Genomic DNA, 20,753 nt, shown 5'->3' with positions numbered 1-20,753 from the left:
CAAATGCTGGTATTGGGATTAAGGGCGCCGGCTTAATCACTGCTTGTGTTTTTCCTGTTACTTGACATATATGACAGGTTCTACAGAATTCGACTACATCCCTATGCAATCCTGGCCACAAAAAGACCTTGTTTCTTTTCCTGTGTTTTCCTAATTCCTGAATGTCCCCCCATTGGAATTTTGTGAGCAAGCCTCAGAATCTCATTTCTATACTCTAATGGTTTAACAATCTGATGCACCTCACTCCAGCTTTCCCTTGCTGAGACATGATCCAAGCTCCACTTTCTCATTAAAAAATCTCCCTTAAGGTAATAACATACTGCAATACATTTTGCTTCTGCAATACATTTTGCTTCTGTTTCTGAATAAGTTTTCTGATATAAATTTAAAATAATTTCCAATAACATTATATACACTAACATATTCATAACATCATGGATGATCTGAATGGGGTCTCAGCTCCACTTTCTTGTCTGCACCCCATAACCCTTGACTCTCTTGCCTGTCAAAACTCTATCTACCTCAGCCTTGAATAAATTCAATGATCCAGTCTCCACTGCTTTCTGGGGAAGAGAACATATTAACAACTCTGAGAATAGAAAATTCTCATCTCCACCTTAAAAGGGAGATGCTTATTCTTAAACCATGTCTCCTAGTTCTAGTCTCCCCCATGAGGAAACATTCTACTGGTATCCACCCTATCAAGTCATCTCAGATTTTATATATTTCAGTAAGATCAGCTCTCATTATTCTAAATTTCAATGGGTATAGGCCTAACCTGTTCAACTTTTCTTCATAAGACAAGCCCTTCATCCCAGTAATGAGTCAAGTGAACCACCTCTGAACTGTTTCTAATGCAGGTATATCCTTTTTCAAACAAGGAGACCAAAACTTTACACAATACCCCAGATGTGGTCTCACCAAGGCCAAGTACAGCTGCAGTAAAACTTCCCTACTTTTATTAAAAATAAAATACTGCAGACTCTGGAAATCTGAAATAAAAGCAGATGATGCTGGGAAAAATCAGGTCTGGCAGCACCTGTGTGGAGGGCTCTGTTCACTCTGTTTATCTTTCCACAGATGCTGCCAGATCTGATTTTTTCCAGTATTTTCTGTTTCCCTACATTTATATTCCATTCTCCCTGCAATAAATGCCAATTTTTGTCAATCACCATAAGCGCAAGCCTTGTTTCTTTTGAAAAAGTATTATATTTGCATAAACTTTATGACTACAAATCTTACTCCTTGGTGTCCTATGTCAACTTTCCATTATAATTTATAACGACAAGAACCCATGTAAATTGTAATTGCATTATGTTGCCATTGAGCAGTGCTTTCTGAAAACTTTTAACTACCAATATTTTTTCTCAGTGAATAAAATTTCTAATGTTCAAAACAAGGGTTTAAACTAAACAGAAAACTTGAGTATTTATAGCTTTCACAAAAACGTGATTCAATTTATCAACTGATTTACTTTTGTGTCTTTTAACGTCAACTCTAATTTTCAGCTGAGAGCCCCAACCTTTCTCAAAAGCCTTGGCTGCGACTTCATGCCTTTGCTCAGAGCTGAGATGCAATGCAACCAATTTGGATCATCAGTCTGAACTGGTGCACTGTCCACAATTTCATAGTGTGCATCTGTTCTATTTAGTGAGCTGCGTTGATGGAATATTCTCGATTAGTGTCTCTGTTTTCTGCCAGTTAGTGTCTCTGTTTTCTGCCAGTGGTTTTTCACAATAATCTGAAGAGAATACAGAGGATTAATTTTAGAAGCTTTATTTGAGTAAAGTTGAGGGAGTTTTTTTTTAAACTGTGTGTGTTTGCATACACACTTGTACATATGAGTATACAGAAAAAATCCTGTACTCATTACACACCTGTTGTAGTTCTTTAAATTCACAAAATATGAGGCCAAAGAGAAAGGCACAGGAAGAAAAACCAAGAAAGTCTTGCCTTTCTATATGCTAATATTAGTTCAATTTTCAACAGAGATTTGAAGCTACCCAATTAGCTCACCTATGATTTTTTCACATTTAGAAAAATTAAATGCTAATAGTTTCTATCTCTTAAAACACATCTGTCCCAGATTATTGTTTCTAAAAGCTATCCCAACACCAAAATCAAACTGACTGGCCTGTAGTTGCTGGGTTTACCCTTTATTGAAGAAGATGATGTTGAAAGATAGGAAATAACCTCTATCCAACCCCCTTGACATTTATCATGTGCCTCTTTTTTTGATACTCGTAAAGAATATAGATGCTGAGCATGAGGAGGGAGGTAAAGAGAGACTATGAAAGAAGATCAGCGCCAAAAATATTGAAAAAAACTTTTAAGAAGCACATTAAAAAGCCAAAGAATTGTAACTTAGATGTGGGATCACTTTGGGATGAAAAGTGCCAGCCTGTATTTGAGAGTGAGAAATTGGTGAAGATTTTTAAAAAAATAAGTATTAAGTCTTCAATGGGATTGTAGGAACCAGTTAAGTAGGCACTACTGGAAATAAGGTTTTACAGAAAACTATATCAAAACATTAATGAATTTAAAAGTAGATGATCAGCATCCAAGAATACTGAGGGAGATCGAGGTGGATTAAATGGAGATACTAGAGTGATTTTGATTTAATCTTATTGTCCAATCTCTCGTACTGTCCTAGTTTCTTTATACTGGAGCAGAGATGGCTAAGGTGAGTTTAGTAGAAGCTTTTACAATGACGAAGGGTTTTAATGGGATGAATAGGGAAAGGTGATTCCTCTTGGCAGTGGAGTACAAAGGGTCATCAATATAGAAGTGAAGAAGGGGTGAGGAAAAGTCATTACACAGTGTTGTTGGACTGTGGAATGTTTTGACACAGAGGGCAAGTGAGTTGGGGCTGGTAGGGTCAGAAACTGGGGTTGGGGTGGGAACATGAGGCCGGTGGCGGGGGGGGGGGGCGCGCACGCGCGCAGGTGAGGCACAGGCAGGTGAAGCCAGAGTGTGAGCAGGTGAGGCAGAAGCTCTTGCAATTTTTTTGAAGGAAATTTGCATAAATATAAAGCATATGATACCAAGATATGAGGATAGAATAGGGCAGCAGGATTCATTTAAAATTACACTAGTACCTCGGTTAAATTGAACCCAATCTCCCTAACTATTCTTTGATGCCTACCAGCCAAGCCTGATGTTTCTACTTCTAGTTGCATTGTTTCGTAATGATAGCAACAAATATGAATTTATGCTTAACGAATTTATGAATATGGTGTGGTTTCTGGTGAGCACATCAAGAGATTTAACCAGGATTCCCTATTACTTTGATTCAAGGGTTAAAGGTTGAATTTTTTTTCCCATGGGACCATGAAACAGGTGAGGCGGTCACTCAAGCTGCAACCGAGCTCTGAGTGTCAGAAAGTTGTGGGGTTCAAGTCTCACTCCAGAGTCTTGAGCACAAAATTCAAGGCTGATATTCTCATGCAGTGCTGAGGGGGTGCTACAATGTCAGGGGGGCAGAAGTGAGAGTATGCTGCACTGTTAAGAGTTTCTGCCTTTTGGATGAGACACTAAACAGAGGCCCTATTAGCTATCTCAGGTTGATGAAAAAAAAACCCATGGCACCATTTCGAGGAAGAGCTGGGAAATTATCCCAGTATCCCAACTAATATTTATCCTTCAAACAATATCAACAAGACAGATTATCTGGTGACTATCACATTGCGGTTTGTGCCAGCTTGCTTTGCACAAATTGGCTGCACATTCCTCACATTGTAACAGTCACTACACTTCAAAAGTACTTCATTGTCTGTAAAGTGCTTTGAGACGTCCTGAGGTTATGAAAGATGATATATAAATACAAGCTTTTTTTTTCTTTCCTGGTCCATCAAGATCCTGGTCCATTGTGAGGGGTTGGGTCATCATTAACAGATGCAAGTGTCCCAATGCAGCTCGCCCAGTTTGGAATAGCAGGGATCCCAGAAGATGAGCTAGTCAGAAAAGAGGTAGGTCCAGGGTGGGGAATGATCTCACAGGGAGGGGGAAACGCAGCAATACCACTGCTCTTGGTCCTGCAAAGGGCCTTTTCTCCCATTCCTTCAAGCTTTACAAAGCAAGGTAGAAGGTCAATGTCAGATAATCTGCTCAACTGGCTTTCGCAATGTCATCAGGGTCCCATGTATGTGGTAGGGTGTGGATTTACTCAGATACTTACGGCAGTTATGACCTTGACCATAGAGCAGATAGTGCATGCATTCAGTCCAACACCTCTGCAATCACTCACTGCCACCAACTCTCTGAAAGGCTGGGATGTCGACATCAGCCTTGACAGTTCAAGAAAAGGTTATATCTATAACATCATTTCATTGAAGTATCTAATTAGTTTTTTTTTATTTGTCTTTCCTGCTTCTTTAAGCAGTAATTTTGTAATTTGAAATTAAGTGAATTCAATTAGGTATTCTGGATAAATATGGTTCGAATCAAATATTACAAAAATCTTTGGATTCCATTTGTTGTCGACACAGCTGTCATACAGGTTCACCAGACTCCCATCTTTTGAAGGAGGCCGAATATATTTGGGGTCTCCAGTAGCATAGTCGCCCACAAGAACTCGAGCAAGGAACATAGTCTTAAATTGCGACCTCCACCGATGTGGTGCAGATGGGGACAGCGCTGTGCCCAGTGATTGCAAGGACGATTCATTTGTTTCATTGGTGCGGCAGTAGCGGCTGGAGTACAAAGAGTCACGTGCAAAATAGGTCCCTGTGAAAAGATTCAAGATGTACTTCAGTACACTCCTAACATAAAATTCCGTAGATTATACAACTTTACTTGATAAAATGTAAATCCTTGTGAAATTGCCCCGATATAATTGCTACTTGCCTTTTCCATATACTGTAGCATGTAATCCATTTATTCTCCAGTCAAAGTTCTGTGAACATATTGCTTCGACAAATTCATTGCCTGTGCCATGAAACAGCATTCTCTCATTCAGTTCTATCCCATTTCTCATCTTCTTCAAGTGAACTTTTTTTCTGGAATAGGAAAAGTAAAAGTCAAAACAATTTTGCAAAGACCAAGACCCAAGACATGGTTGTCTGCATTTACACTATTTTACTCCACACACACATGAGCATGGATGTTGGGCTCCGTATTGGACTGCTCTAAATCACGGATATATCAGATGACAGAATATAATTCATGCAGTAAAACAGGTTAACAAATTGCGGCACAACAAAGTTAATTACAATTTCGCAAAAATCCATAAAGCAAGCTCAGTTAGTAGGCATTCAGAAATGCATGAGTTAGTCACAGGCAGTCAGCACAGATTTATCAAAGGCAAGTTGCACATGCCAAATTTAATGGGATATTTTGAAGTGACCAATTGTAGAAAAGGATTACGGTGGACCTGGTGCATATGGATTTTCAAATGTTTAACAAAGTGTCTCACGCCTGGAGTAGTGCGTACATTTTTGGTCTCCTTATTTAAGGAGGGACATACTTGCATGGGAGGCAGTCCAGGGAAGGTTCACTAGGCTGATTCCTGGGGTGAAGGGGTTGTCTTATGAGGAAAGGGTGAGCAGGTTGGGCCTATACTCACTGGAGTTTAGAAGCAGAGGTTATCTTATTGAAACATACAAGATTCTGAGGGGGCTTGAAGGGGTAGATGCCAAGAGAATCTTTCCCCTCTTGGGGGAGTCCAGACCTAGGGGACACAGTTTCAAAATAAGGGGTCTGCTGATTAAGGCAGTGATGAGGAGGATTTTTTTCTCTCCGAGATGCCATTGGTGTTCTCTTCCCCAGGGAGCAGTGGAGGCTGGGTCATTGAATATATTCAAGGCTGAGTTTGACAGATTTTTGAATGACAAGGAGTCAAGGGTTGTGTGGGCAGGCAGGAAAGTGGAGTTAAAGCCACAATCAGATTAGCCTTGATCTTACTGAATAGCAGAGGAGGTTCAAGGGGCCAAATGACCTATTCCTGCTCCTATTTCTGATGTTCTTAGGCCCGGGGCTCCAAATACACGCAGATTATACAACTGCTTTAGGTACAGCAAGATCCAAATTCACGATTTTCGGCGTTTTTTTTATTTTTCCTTATTGACATCACACTATATTTTCTACATCCAAATACTTATATGCAAAATTAAAAAGGTGAAAAGCTTCTACAATTCAATTTTCTTAAATATGCTCTGCTTAACATACATAAATGACGGCTCAAAAATTAATTTCCATACCAATCAGATATAGGATTAATGACAGATGGAAAATGCCCTCAGGCCTGCATGTTTATGTTGATTTACCCTCATTTTACACTGACTCTTACTTTCAGGCTGATGAGATTCTCAGGAAATTTTGGTGTAAGCTGCCATCGGCAAGATCAGCATTGAAAATGGCATAAATGTTGGTGTAAGACAAATCGAGGAAACTTTAGGCCAAGCTAGGAGAAGCGTTATTTTTACTTTTATGCACATTCTTATATTAAAAAAATACTTCAACCTATTCTGATGAAGCCGAGGCAGGTAGATTTCTCTCATGGAGAAATGTTATAACAAAGCAAACAAGCTGATAAGCTAGTTCCTGTGTATTACCTGCAATAGAACTCCCACAAGTCTAAATTCTGAATTCTTTGAATTTTCTTGATTCGATTCTGATCCATCGTTTGTCCAAAGAGTTTTGCAACTTCCAGATATTCATTTGAAGCTTTGTGCAATGGACTGAGCTAAAACATAGTTGATAGTTTAATTTGATAGATTATGATGCATACATGTCTTCTGAAATAAGCTGCCTGAACTGACTTACCTGATAAGGTTTGTCTCGGTCTATATTGTCCCAATGTAAAGGGATGGGGATTTCTTCATTTCCGCATATAAAACTTTGAAAAGATGTCATAACAAACAGACATTAAAAGGTTACCACTCAACAGTATAAATTAATAAATATAAAGTACACATATTAAACACACAAACATCTCACTCCACAAGCAGAATTTACTGTCCTCCCCATGAGGTGAGTGGGGGGGTGGGGGGGCCATTTAATCAGGCAGGCAGATGCCAAGTGGAGGCCCAGCCACCTTCCTGCCTCTGCCACAATTAACTCTGGGGTGGGAACACTCATGGCCAGTCTTCCTGTCCACCGCCAAGTGAGGTCCTTTAAGGGCCTCATCCCACCATCGCTGGTATTGACCCAGCAGTAGGTGGCGTGTCGCCATGCGGGACTTGAAAAGCAAACCCTGTTGAGGTTGCTTGTGGGCTCCCGGTGGGGGTGGGTTCCAACGTTATCAGGCACTCAGTGCCTGATCAAGGGACCTGGCATCAGAAAGGGGAAAGCGCGCTGGGAGCCTCCTATCTGCCCTTGCTGCCTACTCCCCTTCTCCCCTGAAACCCCCACCCCACGACACCCATTCCGCCCTCAGTCACCCATAGCCTGGGACCCTCTGCGATCCTAGGACTCCCCCTGGGTAAACTGCTGGCAGCTGCCACTGCTCCCTTGGGTCGGCTGTCTGCCTCTGATTGGCCAGCAGTTCTCAGGGGATGGGATTCCCACCACTGGGGTCATTGATCCCCGAGGGAGAACCACTGCTGGCCACAAAAGATTCAGAGAAACACCGAGCAGTTACAGCACTAAAAAAGGTCATTTGGCCCATTGTGTCTGTGCTGGCTTCCCAAAGGAGCAATTTACCTATTGCCATTCCCCTACCTTCTCCCTGTAACTCTGCACATTCTTCCTTTTCAGATAATAATCCAATTCTGTCTTGAATGCATTGATTGAACCTGCTTCCACCACATTCTCAGGCAGTGCATTCCAGATCCTAACCACTTGCTGCTGTAAAAAGATTTCCCTCATGTCATCATTGCTTATTTTGACAATTACCTTAAATCCATAGCCTCTTGTCCTCAATCCTTCCACCAATGGGAACAGTTTTTACCTATCTACTGTGTCCAGGCCCCTCATGATTTTGAACACCTCTATCAAAGCTCCCCACAACCTTCTCTTTCCCAAGAACAGTCCTAACATCTCCAATCTACATTATACAGTTGAGCCTTCCCAAAAGGAGGTGATATGGAGTTCTCACCAACGCTCCAGCCAGTTGGCTATGGTCCCCCAGTCAGCTGCACTAAATACTGTCCTATATCTTACTTACTTAGATGGTATTTTGGAAAAGAACACTCTGCATTTGTATATAAATTAATGCTGCTAAAGATTAAAGCTGTTTGTTGCTTAAAAAGCAAGTATATTTCAATGTGAGCTTGGCTCGGTCAGTAGCACTGTCACCTCAGTGGCAAGGGCCCCACTCCAAACACACAATTTGGGTCAGTGTTTCACAAACTGGAGACCGGAGACACTTTCCAGGAGGTCTGTAAAATAGTTAAGCAGAATGTGAGTGAGTGTCAGCTGGGAGTGGAGTGCAGCTGAGATATGCAGAGTGGGCTGGCTGTCTCACCTTGGAGGGGAGCATGCATGGAGCAGCATGGAAGATCTCTAGGTAGCCCCGTAGTTACCAAGGCTTGGGGGGGGGGGGGGTTGTCATCAGGTTCAAGAGAGGGGCATTCTTTTTTTAAACTCAACCTTATCTTAAACTCAAAGAAAGGGTGGCCAAAATACAAACTTGCCCAGGTAATATAATTTAGATGGGTGGTGGTCAGGGGAGGGGCGGGGGGGGGTCTGCAATTACCAATCCAGTTGAGAAGGGGTCGTTCAACCAAAAAGGTTTGAAAACTACTGATTTCAGCTAACCCTCCAGTGTAATGACAAAAGAGCTATCCTGCAGATGTTATACTGTGGCCCAGTTTACATGTGCTGATGGATATTAAAGATCAGAAAATTAACTGATCAGTCAACCATTGCTGTTTGAGAAATATTTGCAAAATGATTGCCAACTTTATCTACAAAGTAATAGACTCTAATCTTTAAACATTACAGCATAGATACAGACCATTCAATCAATTCTACACCTGATTTTCTGCAAGTGCTACCTAGACTAATCCTACATATCTCTATCACCTTTAATATTCCACTTTTTCCAAATGCTACATTAATTCCCTTTTAAAAGAAAATAAGAACTCTGCTTCACAATGGTTTGTGGAGGAGATTTTGCATTCCAACCACTCTCAATGCAAAGACATTGTTTCTAACCTTTCAGGTACCTTTGTGTTATATAAAAATCCTGACAGTAGGGTGTGTTAAGTCCCAGATGTATTGCCCTCTCATGTAGAATAAGGAATGAAGGAACCCCCTGATTTTAACAAAGCAAGCTGGGGTTCAGAAACGGATAAGGATGTGTGTGTGTGTGCATTCTTAATTGTTCAAAAGTAACAAACATTTCACTTATATTTGTGCCCTCTGAACACCATTTTACAACATGCAGGCATACTTTATCAGAGCCTCTCATAATCCTGGAAACGCCTCGTGTCACTCCACAATCTTCTCAACTCTACTGGAAAACCTCAAACTTCTCATATATCTCAAGGTTATGGGGAGACAGAGTGGGGCGGTGGAATTAATTTAGGATTGGTACAGAGCTATGGGGAGAGCACGGGACAATGGGGTTAGTACTGAATTGCTCAAGCAAAAGGCCACAGACAGCCTTACAAACTTCTATGGTTTTACTACTTGATTTTGAATAAGAACCTTTAACTGTTTCACACGTACAGAATCATATAACACAGAAAGAGGCCATTCAGCCTATCACGTCTGTGCCATCTCTTTGGAAAAGATTTCTAAATCACCCCAATCTCATCTTTCCCTATCAGCCCATAAATTTTTCCCTGCAACTATTTATCCAATTTCCCTTTGAAAGTTACTATCGAACCTGCTTCCACCACCTTTTCAGATCATGAATTCTAAATCCTAGTTGAGTATTTTATTTCCTCATTTACCCTCCGCATATTTTTTCCAATTATCAGAAAGGTGTGCCCCTCTGGTTAAAGAATCTCCTGCCAGTGGAAATAGTTTCTCCTTATTTACTTTGTTAAGATCTCTCAGGTTTTGAACAACTCTGTTAAATGCCCCTCTTAACCTTCCCTGCTATAAGGAGAACAACTCCTGCATCTACAGTTTTTCCATGTAATGGAAGTCCTTCGTTCCCGGAACCATTCTCATTATTCTTTTCTGCTCTCTCTCTAAAGCCTTCGTAACCTTCCTAAAGTGTGGGGCCCAGAATTGAACACAACATTCCAGTTGAGGTCTAACCAATGTTTTATAAAGGTTTAGCATAACCTCCAAGGGGCCTTTGTACACTAATTTATAAAGCCAAGGGTCTTGCATGCTTTTTTTTTAAAACAGCCTTCTCAACTTGTCCCGCCATCTTCAAAGATTCCTGTGCATAAACCTCCTGGTGTCTCTGTTCTTGGGCCCTTTAGAAACTGTGCCATTTCATTTATATTGCCTCGCCATGTTATTCCTCCAAAATACATCGCTTCATACCTCTCTGAAATTGTTGGGTTGGGATAATAGGAAAACCCCCAGCCTTTTTTGTTTTAGTCATGCCACAGCTTGTTTCTCATCCCCTGAACAGGCAAATGGAATACTGGTTTAACACTGCGAACAAATGATGGCACCTCTGACAATGCAGCATTCCATCACTACAGGTTTCAGCCTAGAATATGTGCTCAGTCCCAGGAATAGGGCTTGAACTCTGAACCTTCCAATTCAAGGACTAGAGTGCTGCCAAATAAGCTGAAAATACACTCACCTCTAGTTCTAACCCCAATACTTTGCTTCACTTTGAAAGCTGTGTTCTTAGTTTCTATGCTATTCCTTCATTTTCTACAAGCTTGTCCTATCATCCCTTGGTAGCCCTAACCTTATCTTGATTATCTTTTTAATACTAATGTGCCAACAGTAAACCTTTTTATTGCTCTTTACGTATTATGTGAATTTTTCTCATATTCCCTCTGTCTTTCGAGTTTCCTTTTCTGTTTTCCCTACTTTGTAACGATTTGCCTGATGTTCATTTTTAATGTTTGTCTTTTGTGTCTTCACTAAATACGTTAGTTTGTACTACTCTCATCTCTTGCTGATCTATGGTTCCCTTCTATTTAACCCATTGCCTCCTTTGTTACTTATGCATGACAATATTCACTTAAGGAGTCTGAAAGACTGAGAGGCAATCACTGTAGATTTATCAGTAAGTCAGTAATTTGCAGCCGATCACTAGGAAATGTTTCTTCTTGCCGTCAGATAACACCAACCTGAAAGCAGTGACAGAGAAGGCTGCACGTTTCACTGGCCGCTGCTTCCCTGTTGCTGTATTGGTTTGTTTCATTGCTGTAACAGAAACACATTCCTATCACTGACACTTGTAATTTGCCAGCCCAAACACGACAATCAATGCAACATGAATATAACAGGTCTACAGCCAAAATCACAGGCTGTCTAAGAAACAAAATGAAGGAAAGCTACTTAAGACTAGGCAATCATGTAACTTGTAGATTGGGTTAATCAGGATAAAAAAAACCAGGGATAAATGATCATGTCCTTCAATTCTTTCGCTATTTCAATTACCTCTTACATTTCCAGTCAGAATTTGGAACATCAACTGCAAATGCATTAGTCACTACTTTGCTTTCCCTAGTATGAAGCAACTTTGAAAAATTCTAGAATAAAAATAGAAAAAAACTCAGCAGTTCTGGCAGCATCCATGGAGAGAGGCACAGAGTTGACATTTCAAGTCCGTATGACTCCTCTTTAGAACCTGCTGAGTTTTTCTAGCATTTTCTGTTTTTATTTCAGATTTCCAGCATCTGCAGTATTTTGCTTTTATTTGAAAAACTCTAACCGCAGAGATAAAAATGAGCAGCTGGCCAAGTGATCTGTAAAAACATTACATAAAAGTATGAAAATCATTGAATGAAAGCAGAAAATAGTCAGGGCAGGCAGCATCTGTGGAGAGAGGAACAGAGATAATATTTCAGCTCAACAGCCTTACATGGAAATGGAAAAAGTGAAGAGATATAACAGGTTTTGGGAGAACAAAAGGGAAGGATAGAAGGTGGGAGGGATGAAATGAGAAAAACTCATCAGCAGCACTGAGAAACATATTAATACAAATAAACGCAAGACACTACAGATGCTGGAAATCCAAACTAAAAACAGGTCAAAGACCCTTCGTCAGAACTGGATCTAAAGTAGCGAAACTTCAACTGTTCCCCTCTCCGTGATGCCGCCTGACCTGGAGTACTTCCAGCCTTTTCTGTTTTTTATTTCAAATTTCTGGCATCTGCAGGATTTGGCTTCTGTAAAATCATGGGATGTGTCTGAGAAAAAGAGAGGTAAAATGTAGGGCACATCAGGAGAGAAGCAACATAGGAGGGGATCTAATGTGAAGAATTCGAATTGGAGTTCAAGTATGCTGCAAGTGAAGTGGTAGAATATGGTGTGCACGGTTATATTTTTTGAAGAATTTGCCTCGTGGAAACTAGTTTCTATCTTGCAGAAGGAAAACTGGCAGAAGCAGGAAAAACCAAACAACCTACCCATCTATCAGGAAAACAAGGATTTAATTCTACTTCTGGAATCTCACTTAAATTTATAAATCATTTTAGCTGTGTTTTGACAACAGCTTGTCAGCATCAGAATTCACTTTTTGGCCCTTCCATGGCATCATGAAGTTTATGCATAAACTATGTGCATTTCACATTCAGTTACTTAGGTGCTCACTCAGAACCATAGAAAAGTTACAGTGCAGAAAGTGGCCATTCAGCCCATCATGTCTGGGCCAGACAAAGAGAAGAAAAATAAAGTAGCTGCTCATTTTAATCCCACTTTCCAGCACCTGGTCTGTAGCCTTGCAGGTTACAGCACTTCAGATGCAGATCCAGGTACCTTTTAAATGAGTTGAGCAATTCAGCCTCAACCACCGATTCAGGCAGTGAACTCCAGCTGCCCACCAACCTCTGGGTGAAAATGTTTTTCCTCGTGTCCCCTCTAATCCTTCTACCAATCACCTTAAATCTATGCCCCCTTTTAATTGACCCCTCAGCTAGGGGAAACAAGTCTTTTCTGTCTATCCTATCTAGGCCCCTCATAATTCCATATACCTCAAATGGGTCACCCCTTAGCTTCCCCTGTTCTAAAGAAAACAATATTAGCCTATCCAATCTCTCCTCATAGCTGCAATTTTCAAATCCTGGGCAACATTCTTGTAGATCTCCTCTGCAATCTCTCCACAGCAATTATGTCCTTCCTGTAATGTGGTGACCAGAACTGTACCCAAAATTCCAGCTGTGGCCTAACCAGCGTTTTATACAGTTCCACCATTACATCCCTGCTTTTGTATTCTATACCTCGCTCAACAAAGGAAAGCATTCCATGTTTTCTTGACCACCTTGTCCACCTGCCCCCGCCATCTTCAAGGACCTGTGGACATGCACTCGCAAGGGTTCTCATTTCCTCAACCCCTCTCAATAACTTCCTTTTTATTGAGTATTCCCTTGCTTCATTTGCCCTCCCCAAATGCATTACCTCACACTTTTCCTTGTACTGAAGTAGCAAGCCATCTGATACTTTGTTCATTTGGGCTCCATCCCTCTCACCGGTTAATGGGACTGAACCAGACTGTTTGCAACTGACCTCATCCTATTTGTCCTTGAGCTGCCCTCCAACCCCATATCCACCACCTACATCCTCCAAAAATGACCTGTCTCCACCCCACCTCAGTTGCTGTGAAACCTAGTGCCTTTGTTACCTCTAAACTTGACTGTTCCAACGCACTCCTGACTGACCGCCCCCATTCTACCCTCTGTAAACTGTGAACTAATTCAAATTTTGGCTACCTGCATCAAGTCCTGTTCACCCATCACTCCTGTGCTCCCCCTGACCTACACCGTCACTTGGTCCAGTAATACTCACCTCAAACTTAAAATTGTGTTCAAGTCCCTCCATAGCATCATCCTTACCTATCTCTTTGACCTTCTTCAGCCTTACAATCCGCCCCAAGACCTCTACATTCACCCAATTCTGGCTCTTGTACATCCTGGATTTTAATCACTTCATCATTGGCGAAAAGTGCCTTCCGCTGTGCAGGCCCCAAGCTCTGGAATTCCCTCCCAACACCTCTCACTTCTCCTTTAAATGCTCCTTATAACATCCATCTTCCACCAACCTTTTGGTTATGTGCCCTAATATCCCCTTACATAGCCCAGTGTCAAATTTTGTTTGGTAACACTGCTATGAAGAGCCTTGGGATGTTTTACTATGTTAAAGGCACTATATAAATGGAAGTTATTCTTGGCTTATGTGGGAAACTGGACTGTGAATACTGACACTCTATATGGCTGTACAAGGTGTCACAGCAAGCTAAGTTCTGTCCATACTCGACGTTCACACACAAGCACTTGCCAGCAGAGTGACTTGAGAACAATCAGCAGCAGGAACCTGAACTGTTTTCCTATCCTCAGCCCGACCATTGTTCTTCCAGAAAATGCTGCAAACACGCAGCAGGTCTGGCAGCATCAGTGGAGGGAGAAATGAGAGTTAACATTTCAAGTCAACTTTCTTTCATCAGAACAACCGACCTGAAACACTAACTCTCATTTCTCCCTCCACAGATGCTGCCATATCTGTGCGCTTCCAGCATTTTTTGTTTTTATTTCAGATTTCTAGCAGCCGCAGTAGTTTGTTCTTCTCCTGCATTTGTGCAGAATAGAGATTAACCTGGGACCCTGTCAGGCAATTCTTTCCTTCAGCCTGATTTCGTAGCATGTTCCATTTCAATCACCTTTAATTGGCACTGAATCAATTTTTAATTTGCACCAGCCATTAGTGCACTTCATAATGAAGCAAATCCATTAGACAAGGAATGTTACCTTGGAAATCTAACATGTAGTTGTATTTTGCAGTGGAAAATGAGAGACCACCTTGTGGATTCATCCTGTAAATCATTTCAATATCTTCGCTGCTCACAGAACATGAAATATTGGGGTCCCTCTGAAATAAACATAGAAATGCCTAAGAAAACATAATGGATATTAAGACCTCACTTCAGACAGCACCATCTGAGTTATCTTTGGGACAGCAGATAAGTGCATCAAGAATAATTCTTTCTGCAGTGACGTCATTTTTCAAATCTGTGCCAAGTGATTAGCAGAATTGAGCTTGAGCTAAAGCTCCCACTGTTAACATGTATATCAAAAGAAAAGTAAGCACATTTTAATTTATTTGTAGTAAGGATTTAGGATAGTTAAAAAAAAAAGTTGAAATGAAAATAGATTCATGTGGAACACAGAAAATGACAGAAGAGGCAATTCCCTCTCCTGAATGTACTGGCTATCGCTAGGGTACAGTCCCACAGGCCCAGACATACTGGCCCTTGCTGGCTACAGTCCCACAGGCTCAGGCATACTGGCCCTTGCTGGGGCACAGTCCCACAGGCTCAGGCATACTGGCCCTTCCTGGGGCACAGTCCCACAGGCTCAGGCATACTGGCCCTTGCTGGGGCACAGTCCCACAGGCTCAGGCATACTGGCCCTTGCTGGGGCACAGTCCCACAGGCTCAGGCATACTGGCCCTTGCTGGGGCACAGTCATACATGTTAATTGTATCAACTGACATTAAGTACATAGAGGTGGAGGGCGTTGATTGGATGGTTGCTTGTGCACACAAAGAGATACTGACACAGGAATGAAGTAGAGTCAAGAGCTATGTACATATGATGTTTCACTGAACAAATCTATTCCAAGTAAAGACTGTATCTACTTCCTCCTTCATCAGCTGCCTTTCACACAGGCTCCTGTGATACTGGCCCTTGCTGGAGTACCCCAGCAGCTGCCAGCTGTACCTCATTATGTGCCATTCTTTACGTATCTCTTTCGAGTACAAGCACGTTTCCATCTGTTCCTATTCAGATGAAGTTACATTGTTTCATAGTTTGCCATTGTGAGATTTGAACTCTTGATCTTGGGGTTCCATTCTTTATGTATCCAAACAGTAAGTGTTGGCAAGCTAATTGACTGTCTGGTACATCACTACCGTGATGGACCAAAAGAACCTCCGTCTATGCTGTTTGATTCTATATAGTGCATCATAGACATACCCAGTTCTGTTCTCTCAAAGCATTAGTAATTCAGCTAACTCACCATAGGCCAAGTATTGAATCAGACATTTTTAAAAGCTGTTTGTAGTGTCTACATTAATTTATAAGATCCATAGCATCAGAAATGAAGCTTCTCACAATGAATATTTCACTAAGTTTAATATTGTTTCAGCATAATGATGTGTGAACTGAAAAACAATAATCAGCCCAAGGAGATTTTTATGTCCCTGATCTAATGGCATCTCAAGGATTAGGCAGAAATATTACAGATGTTTTTGGAATCTTTGTTTTGATTATATATTATTACCAAGCTTTGTAACTCAGAACCATAACACTTCACGAAATGAAATTTCCCTTTGATGACATGAAATCTGGTGTTGCTGGATGCTAAATGGAATAATTCTCTAATCATTTGGACAACTCAGTTACAGTGAAATTCCATGTGTATAGTTTGACCTACACAAAGCACAATGAGATGTGATTCACAAATCAACAATTTTGCGACACCAGTAACTCAATCTCCCATTGTCCCAATTTATTCAATAACCTGGTCAGTAAAACTCAGTCTGCAACTGCAATTATCTTGAAATTATGTGAAAAAAAATTTTTGCCCCCCCCACAAGGAGTTTCACTAATAGGAACAGTGAGCACATTTAACATTGAAAATACGAACAGAGAGGTTAACAATTGAGCAATATATACATCCAAAAGCCTTAAAAAATTACACAAATACATCTTGAAGTGGAACATAATGCAAGTTACACAGAATTTGCATGGAAATTATAAAATTGAAACAAGCCTCTCTGGCCATCAAGTCTATATTGGTGTTTATCCTCTGTAAGGGCAGCATCCTCATTCCAGGTACACACCCTTTTCCCATATTCCTTAATCCTGTTTCCTTCAGCACCCTCTTTACCTATTCTTCAATGTGACATGGTATTTACTTCAATTACCAAATCTGGGAGTGAATTCCACAGCCTCACAACCATCTGCATACAAGATTTCTCTTGCCCTCTGTCCTAAATCGCTTATTCTTATAACGGCGGCCCCACATTCAAAGGTCCTTTGAACATGGAAACAATCTGTTTCTATTTACGCTGCCCCATATCTTCCTAATTTTAAACACCTCTATCCAACTATCCCTCAATGATAACAGTACCATAGCATGATATTGATTGATTTTGTGGGGGAAACAAGACTAAAATCGGCAACTACGTTTCTAATCCTAACCCAATCATAAAGGTTACAAGAAAGCCAGCTGTGGGAAATGGGACAATTCAAGTTTTTGGCGTTGGATAGGTGGTAGGAGGTTTTGTTAGTTTGCACCATTGGGGCAGGACACAATAATTCACCCAACATTGAACCTTAAACTCCTCGATGTTCTCATGTTGTCCCCACGTTTTGACAGGGATGAAAAACATTAAATTTTCAAAATATGTAAATTTATATTTTACGAATTCTTGTTATGTATTAGCAAAATCGATATATATGAAATTTAACTAGAAGCAATATGAAAGATAACATCTACTTAATTGGATTTGCCCACGACCATTAGTGCATTCCATAGTGCCTAAATTTTTAATTTGACATAAGATGATAGTTTTAAAAGAGTCTCCAACCTTGAAAACAGACCAAGCTTACACAGTGAAAAGGCAAGGTTAAAGTACTAAACATGAAGTTATCACAAGATTAGTCTGCCCTAACATTAGGCAAAATGCTCTTTAATTTCCTTAAGCAACCTAAAGCACCATACTTTAGGAAGGATGCAGAAAGGATGGTACCAGGGATGAGAGAATTCAGTTTCAAGGATAGATTGGCGAAGTTGGAGCTGTTCTCCTTGGAGAAGGTTCCGAGGAGATTTGATAGAGGTGCTCAAGATCATGAGGGACCTGGGCAGTCTAGATAGGGAGAAATTGTTCCCGTTGACAGAAGGATTCAGAACCAGAGTACACCAATCTAAAATGGATGGCAAAAGAACCAAAAGCAATTAGGGAAAACCTTTTGTTTACATGGTCAGGATCTAGAAAGCACCACTGGAGAGTGTAGACGAGGCAGGTTCAATCATGGCTTTCAAAAGGGTATTGGATAACTATCTGAAGAAATAACAACTTGCAAACTTACGAGGAAAAGGCAGGGAGTGGAACTAGCTGAACTGTTCTTTCAGACAGCCAACATGCACACGATGGGCCAAATAGCCTCCTTCTGTGCTGTAATCATTCTACAATTCTTCCTGCCTATAAATGCAGGTAAACTGCATGACATGTTAAATGTGTAAGAATTGAACAATTTTGGAAAAATTGGTTTTTCATTAGCTTTATAGGAACAGAAATCAGAATTTCAGCTGAGGGACAACTTATATTCGTATAGTGCCTTCAGCATAAAAAAAATGTTCCAAAGCACTTCACAGGAACATTCTAAAACAAAGACAGACACTGAGCCACATGAAGAGATATTAGGTCAGATGACCAAAAGCTTGGTTAAAGAGGTAAGTTTTAAGCAGTGTCTTAAAGGAGGAAAGTGAGGTAGAGAGGCAGAGATCTAGAGAGGGGATTCCAGAGTTTAGGGGCCCTGGCAGCTGAAGGCACAGCCACCAATAGTAGAGTGTTTAAAATCAGAATGCTGAAGAGGCCAGAATTAGATGACCATGGATATCTCAGAGAGTTGTGAAGCTGGAGGAGATTAGAGAGAGGGGGAGTGGTGAGGCCCTGGAGGCATTTGGAAACAGGATGAGAATTTTAAAATCAAGATGTATTGACCTAAAGTGAGCAAGTAGGTCAGCGAGCGCAGGTGTGATGGGCAAATGGGACTTGATGCAACTTGAGACACAGGTAAAGTTCTGGATGAGCTCAAGCTCATTTATGGCAAAATGTGACAAAACAGTCCAGAGGCTAGAATTTGTTTTATGATTTTCAATCTCGCAAATTGGCCCACATATCACTTTAAAATCATTACACGGTAAGGAAAGCAATAAAATAATAGCACACCTCAAAAATGTGCCATTTTCCACATTCACCCAAATAGTACCAGTTCCACTGTGTATCAGATGTATCCATTTCCTCCACACTGCCTTCCTCCATCATTGAAGCATATTCCTCTCCAGCCATTGTTTAAATTAAGGTATAGCTGTTAGCTGCAATTCAAATAATGAAAACATTACTGAGCTATTTAAAGAAGTCCTAACGTCACAGCTTGGTTCAGTTGAATTTGGTGGAGGAGGGGGTGGGAGGTGTTGGGGTGTTATTTCATAACCATCTATTTAGTGCTCTAAGATGGGGGCCAGGCTTCTGCATTTTCCCTGAGTATCTATTACAGTCCAGGTCTGTTAAAAGTGCAACCAATGCAGTTTTGAGTTGAAAGCAAAATACTGCGGATGCTGGAAATCTGAAACAAAAACAGAAAATGCTGGAAAAACTCTGCAGATCCTGCAGCATTGTGGATTGAGAAACAGAGTTAACATTTCGAGTCTGTATGACTCTCCTTCAGAGCTCAGAAGAGCCATATGGACTCCAATCATTAACTCTGTTTCTCTCTCCATAGGTGCTGTCAGATCTGCAGTTTTTTTTCTGTTTTTATTTCAGATTTCTAGCATCCGCAGTATTTTAGGCATGTACCTGGTTAATTGTAATAGATTGCTTTTGGGCTGTTCTTATCTGTTTCTGATTGAGGCAACTGCAAAAAGTGTAGGGATTTCTTGGGATCCTGAGGGTCACAGAGGGTCCTGCACAAACCCTGCAGCGAGACGTGCTGCTGAGTCTGAAGGATCAAGAGGAGGAAGAAGATCGAGTGGAAAGACCTGCAACGGCATTAAGGTCAGGCTGAAGAAGAGAGCAGGATGTCTTACCCCACACGGATTTACAGGACTTCCTGTTAAGTTGAAGAGCAGGCAGTCTGGCTGCTCTGCTTCACCAGGAAGGCTGTCACACTAGGTGTTTTAACACCGACAAAGCTGTATCAAAGACTGTGGCCCTCAATTTCTATACCTTCAGGCCACTCGAGGATTGCAACATTGACAACATTTAATCAACTTGTGGTGGACATAAGCTAACAAGGTCATGAAGGGACTCTTTGCCAAAGCAAGTAGCTTCATCTCCTCTATGGAGCCAAAGTAGGAAGACAGGCTCTGCCTTTGGTCAGGATTGTCCGTTTTCCCCAGGTGCACAGTATCACTGACTGCACCCACACGGCCTTGTTCCATACAAAGCTCCCAGAATTTTCATAACCAGGAAGAGCCTCAACACACTGAACTTTAGCCCATCATGGAAGTCTGTTTCGGAAGCTCAGGAGATTGGTATTGCAGGCAAGTTCCAGGCTGTAGTTAATCCTGACCCAGTAAATGGGTATGCTTCCAGTTTCTAATCAATTCATCAATGTGTTTTCTTTAAAACACTAATTTTAATTTGACCTGTTCAATTCTTTACTCATTCATTTGTTCCAATAACATGTCACAGATAAGCATCCTGCTAGGTTCCTACCAGCTTTATCAATGCAACAAACCAAAATAATTTTTTTTTCCCGTCAGAGTTTTTCATGAACAATAAGTTAACAGCAGCACAGTGTAGCAGGAGCACATGTAATGAGATACAGTACCAGGATGTATCCAGGTCAAACAAGCAAACATTTAATCTTCAGATCCAGCCTGGATTGGGCTGCGTCACAACTCCAAATCCCTTATCTAAAAGTCTCTCTACAGCAGTGTGCACAGTTATTCAAGATGTTATTTTTCCACAATAATGTCAATTTAAATATCAAGATTTCTGAA

The 20,753-nt window shown here is 41.0% G+C and overlaps 1 protein-coding gene across 8 annotated transcripts in view; it reads right to left on the bottom strand.

Annotated features, from left to right (window-relative positions):
• Positions 1-1,760: 1,760 nt before the first annotated feature.
• Positions 1,761-20,753, bottom strand: part of LOC121293115 (protein mono-ADP-ribosyltransferase PARP11) — a 32,775-nt gene continuing 13,782 nt past the window's right edge. For 5 of the 8 annotated variants that reach the window (XM_041215788.1, XM_041215791.1, XM_041215789.1 and 2 more), the window contains exons 2-8: positions 18,979-19,124; positions 14,769-14,889; positions 11,154-11,229; positions 6,763-6,835; positions 6,552-6,682; positions 4,846-4,997; positions 1,761-4,725 (exon numbers count right to left, since the gene is read on the bottom strand). In XM_041215788.1, coding sequence (XP_041071722.1) covers positions 4,400-4,725; positions 4,846-4,997; positions 6,552-6,682; positions 6,763-6,835; positions 11,154-11,229; positions 14,769-14,889; positions 18,979-19,098 — 999 coding nt within the window. In that variant the 5' untranslated portion in view covers positions 19,099-19,124 and the 3' untranslated portion in view covers positions 1,761-4,399. Of the gene's footprint in view, positions 4,726-4,845; positions 4,998-6,551; positions 6,683-6,762; positions 6,836-11,153; positions 11,230-14,768; positions 14,890-18,978; positions 19,125-20,753 lie in introns of those variants that run through there. The other 3 variants (XM_041215792.1, XM_041215794.1, XM_041215793.1) reach the window with 3 other exon arrangements.

This window comes from Carcharodon carcharias, chromosome 21 (genome assembly GCF_017639515.1).
Source record: "Carcharodon carcharias isolate sCarCar2 chromosome 21, sCarCar2.pri, whole genome shotgun sequence".
NCBI lineage: Eukaryota > Metazoa > Chordata > Chondrichthyes > Lamniformes > Lamnidae > Carcharodon > Carcharodon carcharias.
Note: the sequence above shows the minus strand (reverse complement) of the source record. Positions and strands in the feature narration are given on the sequence as shown.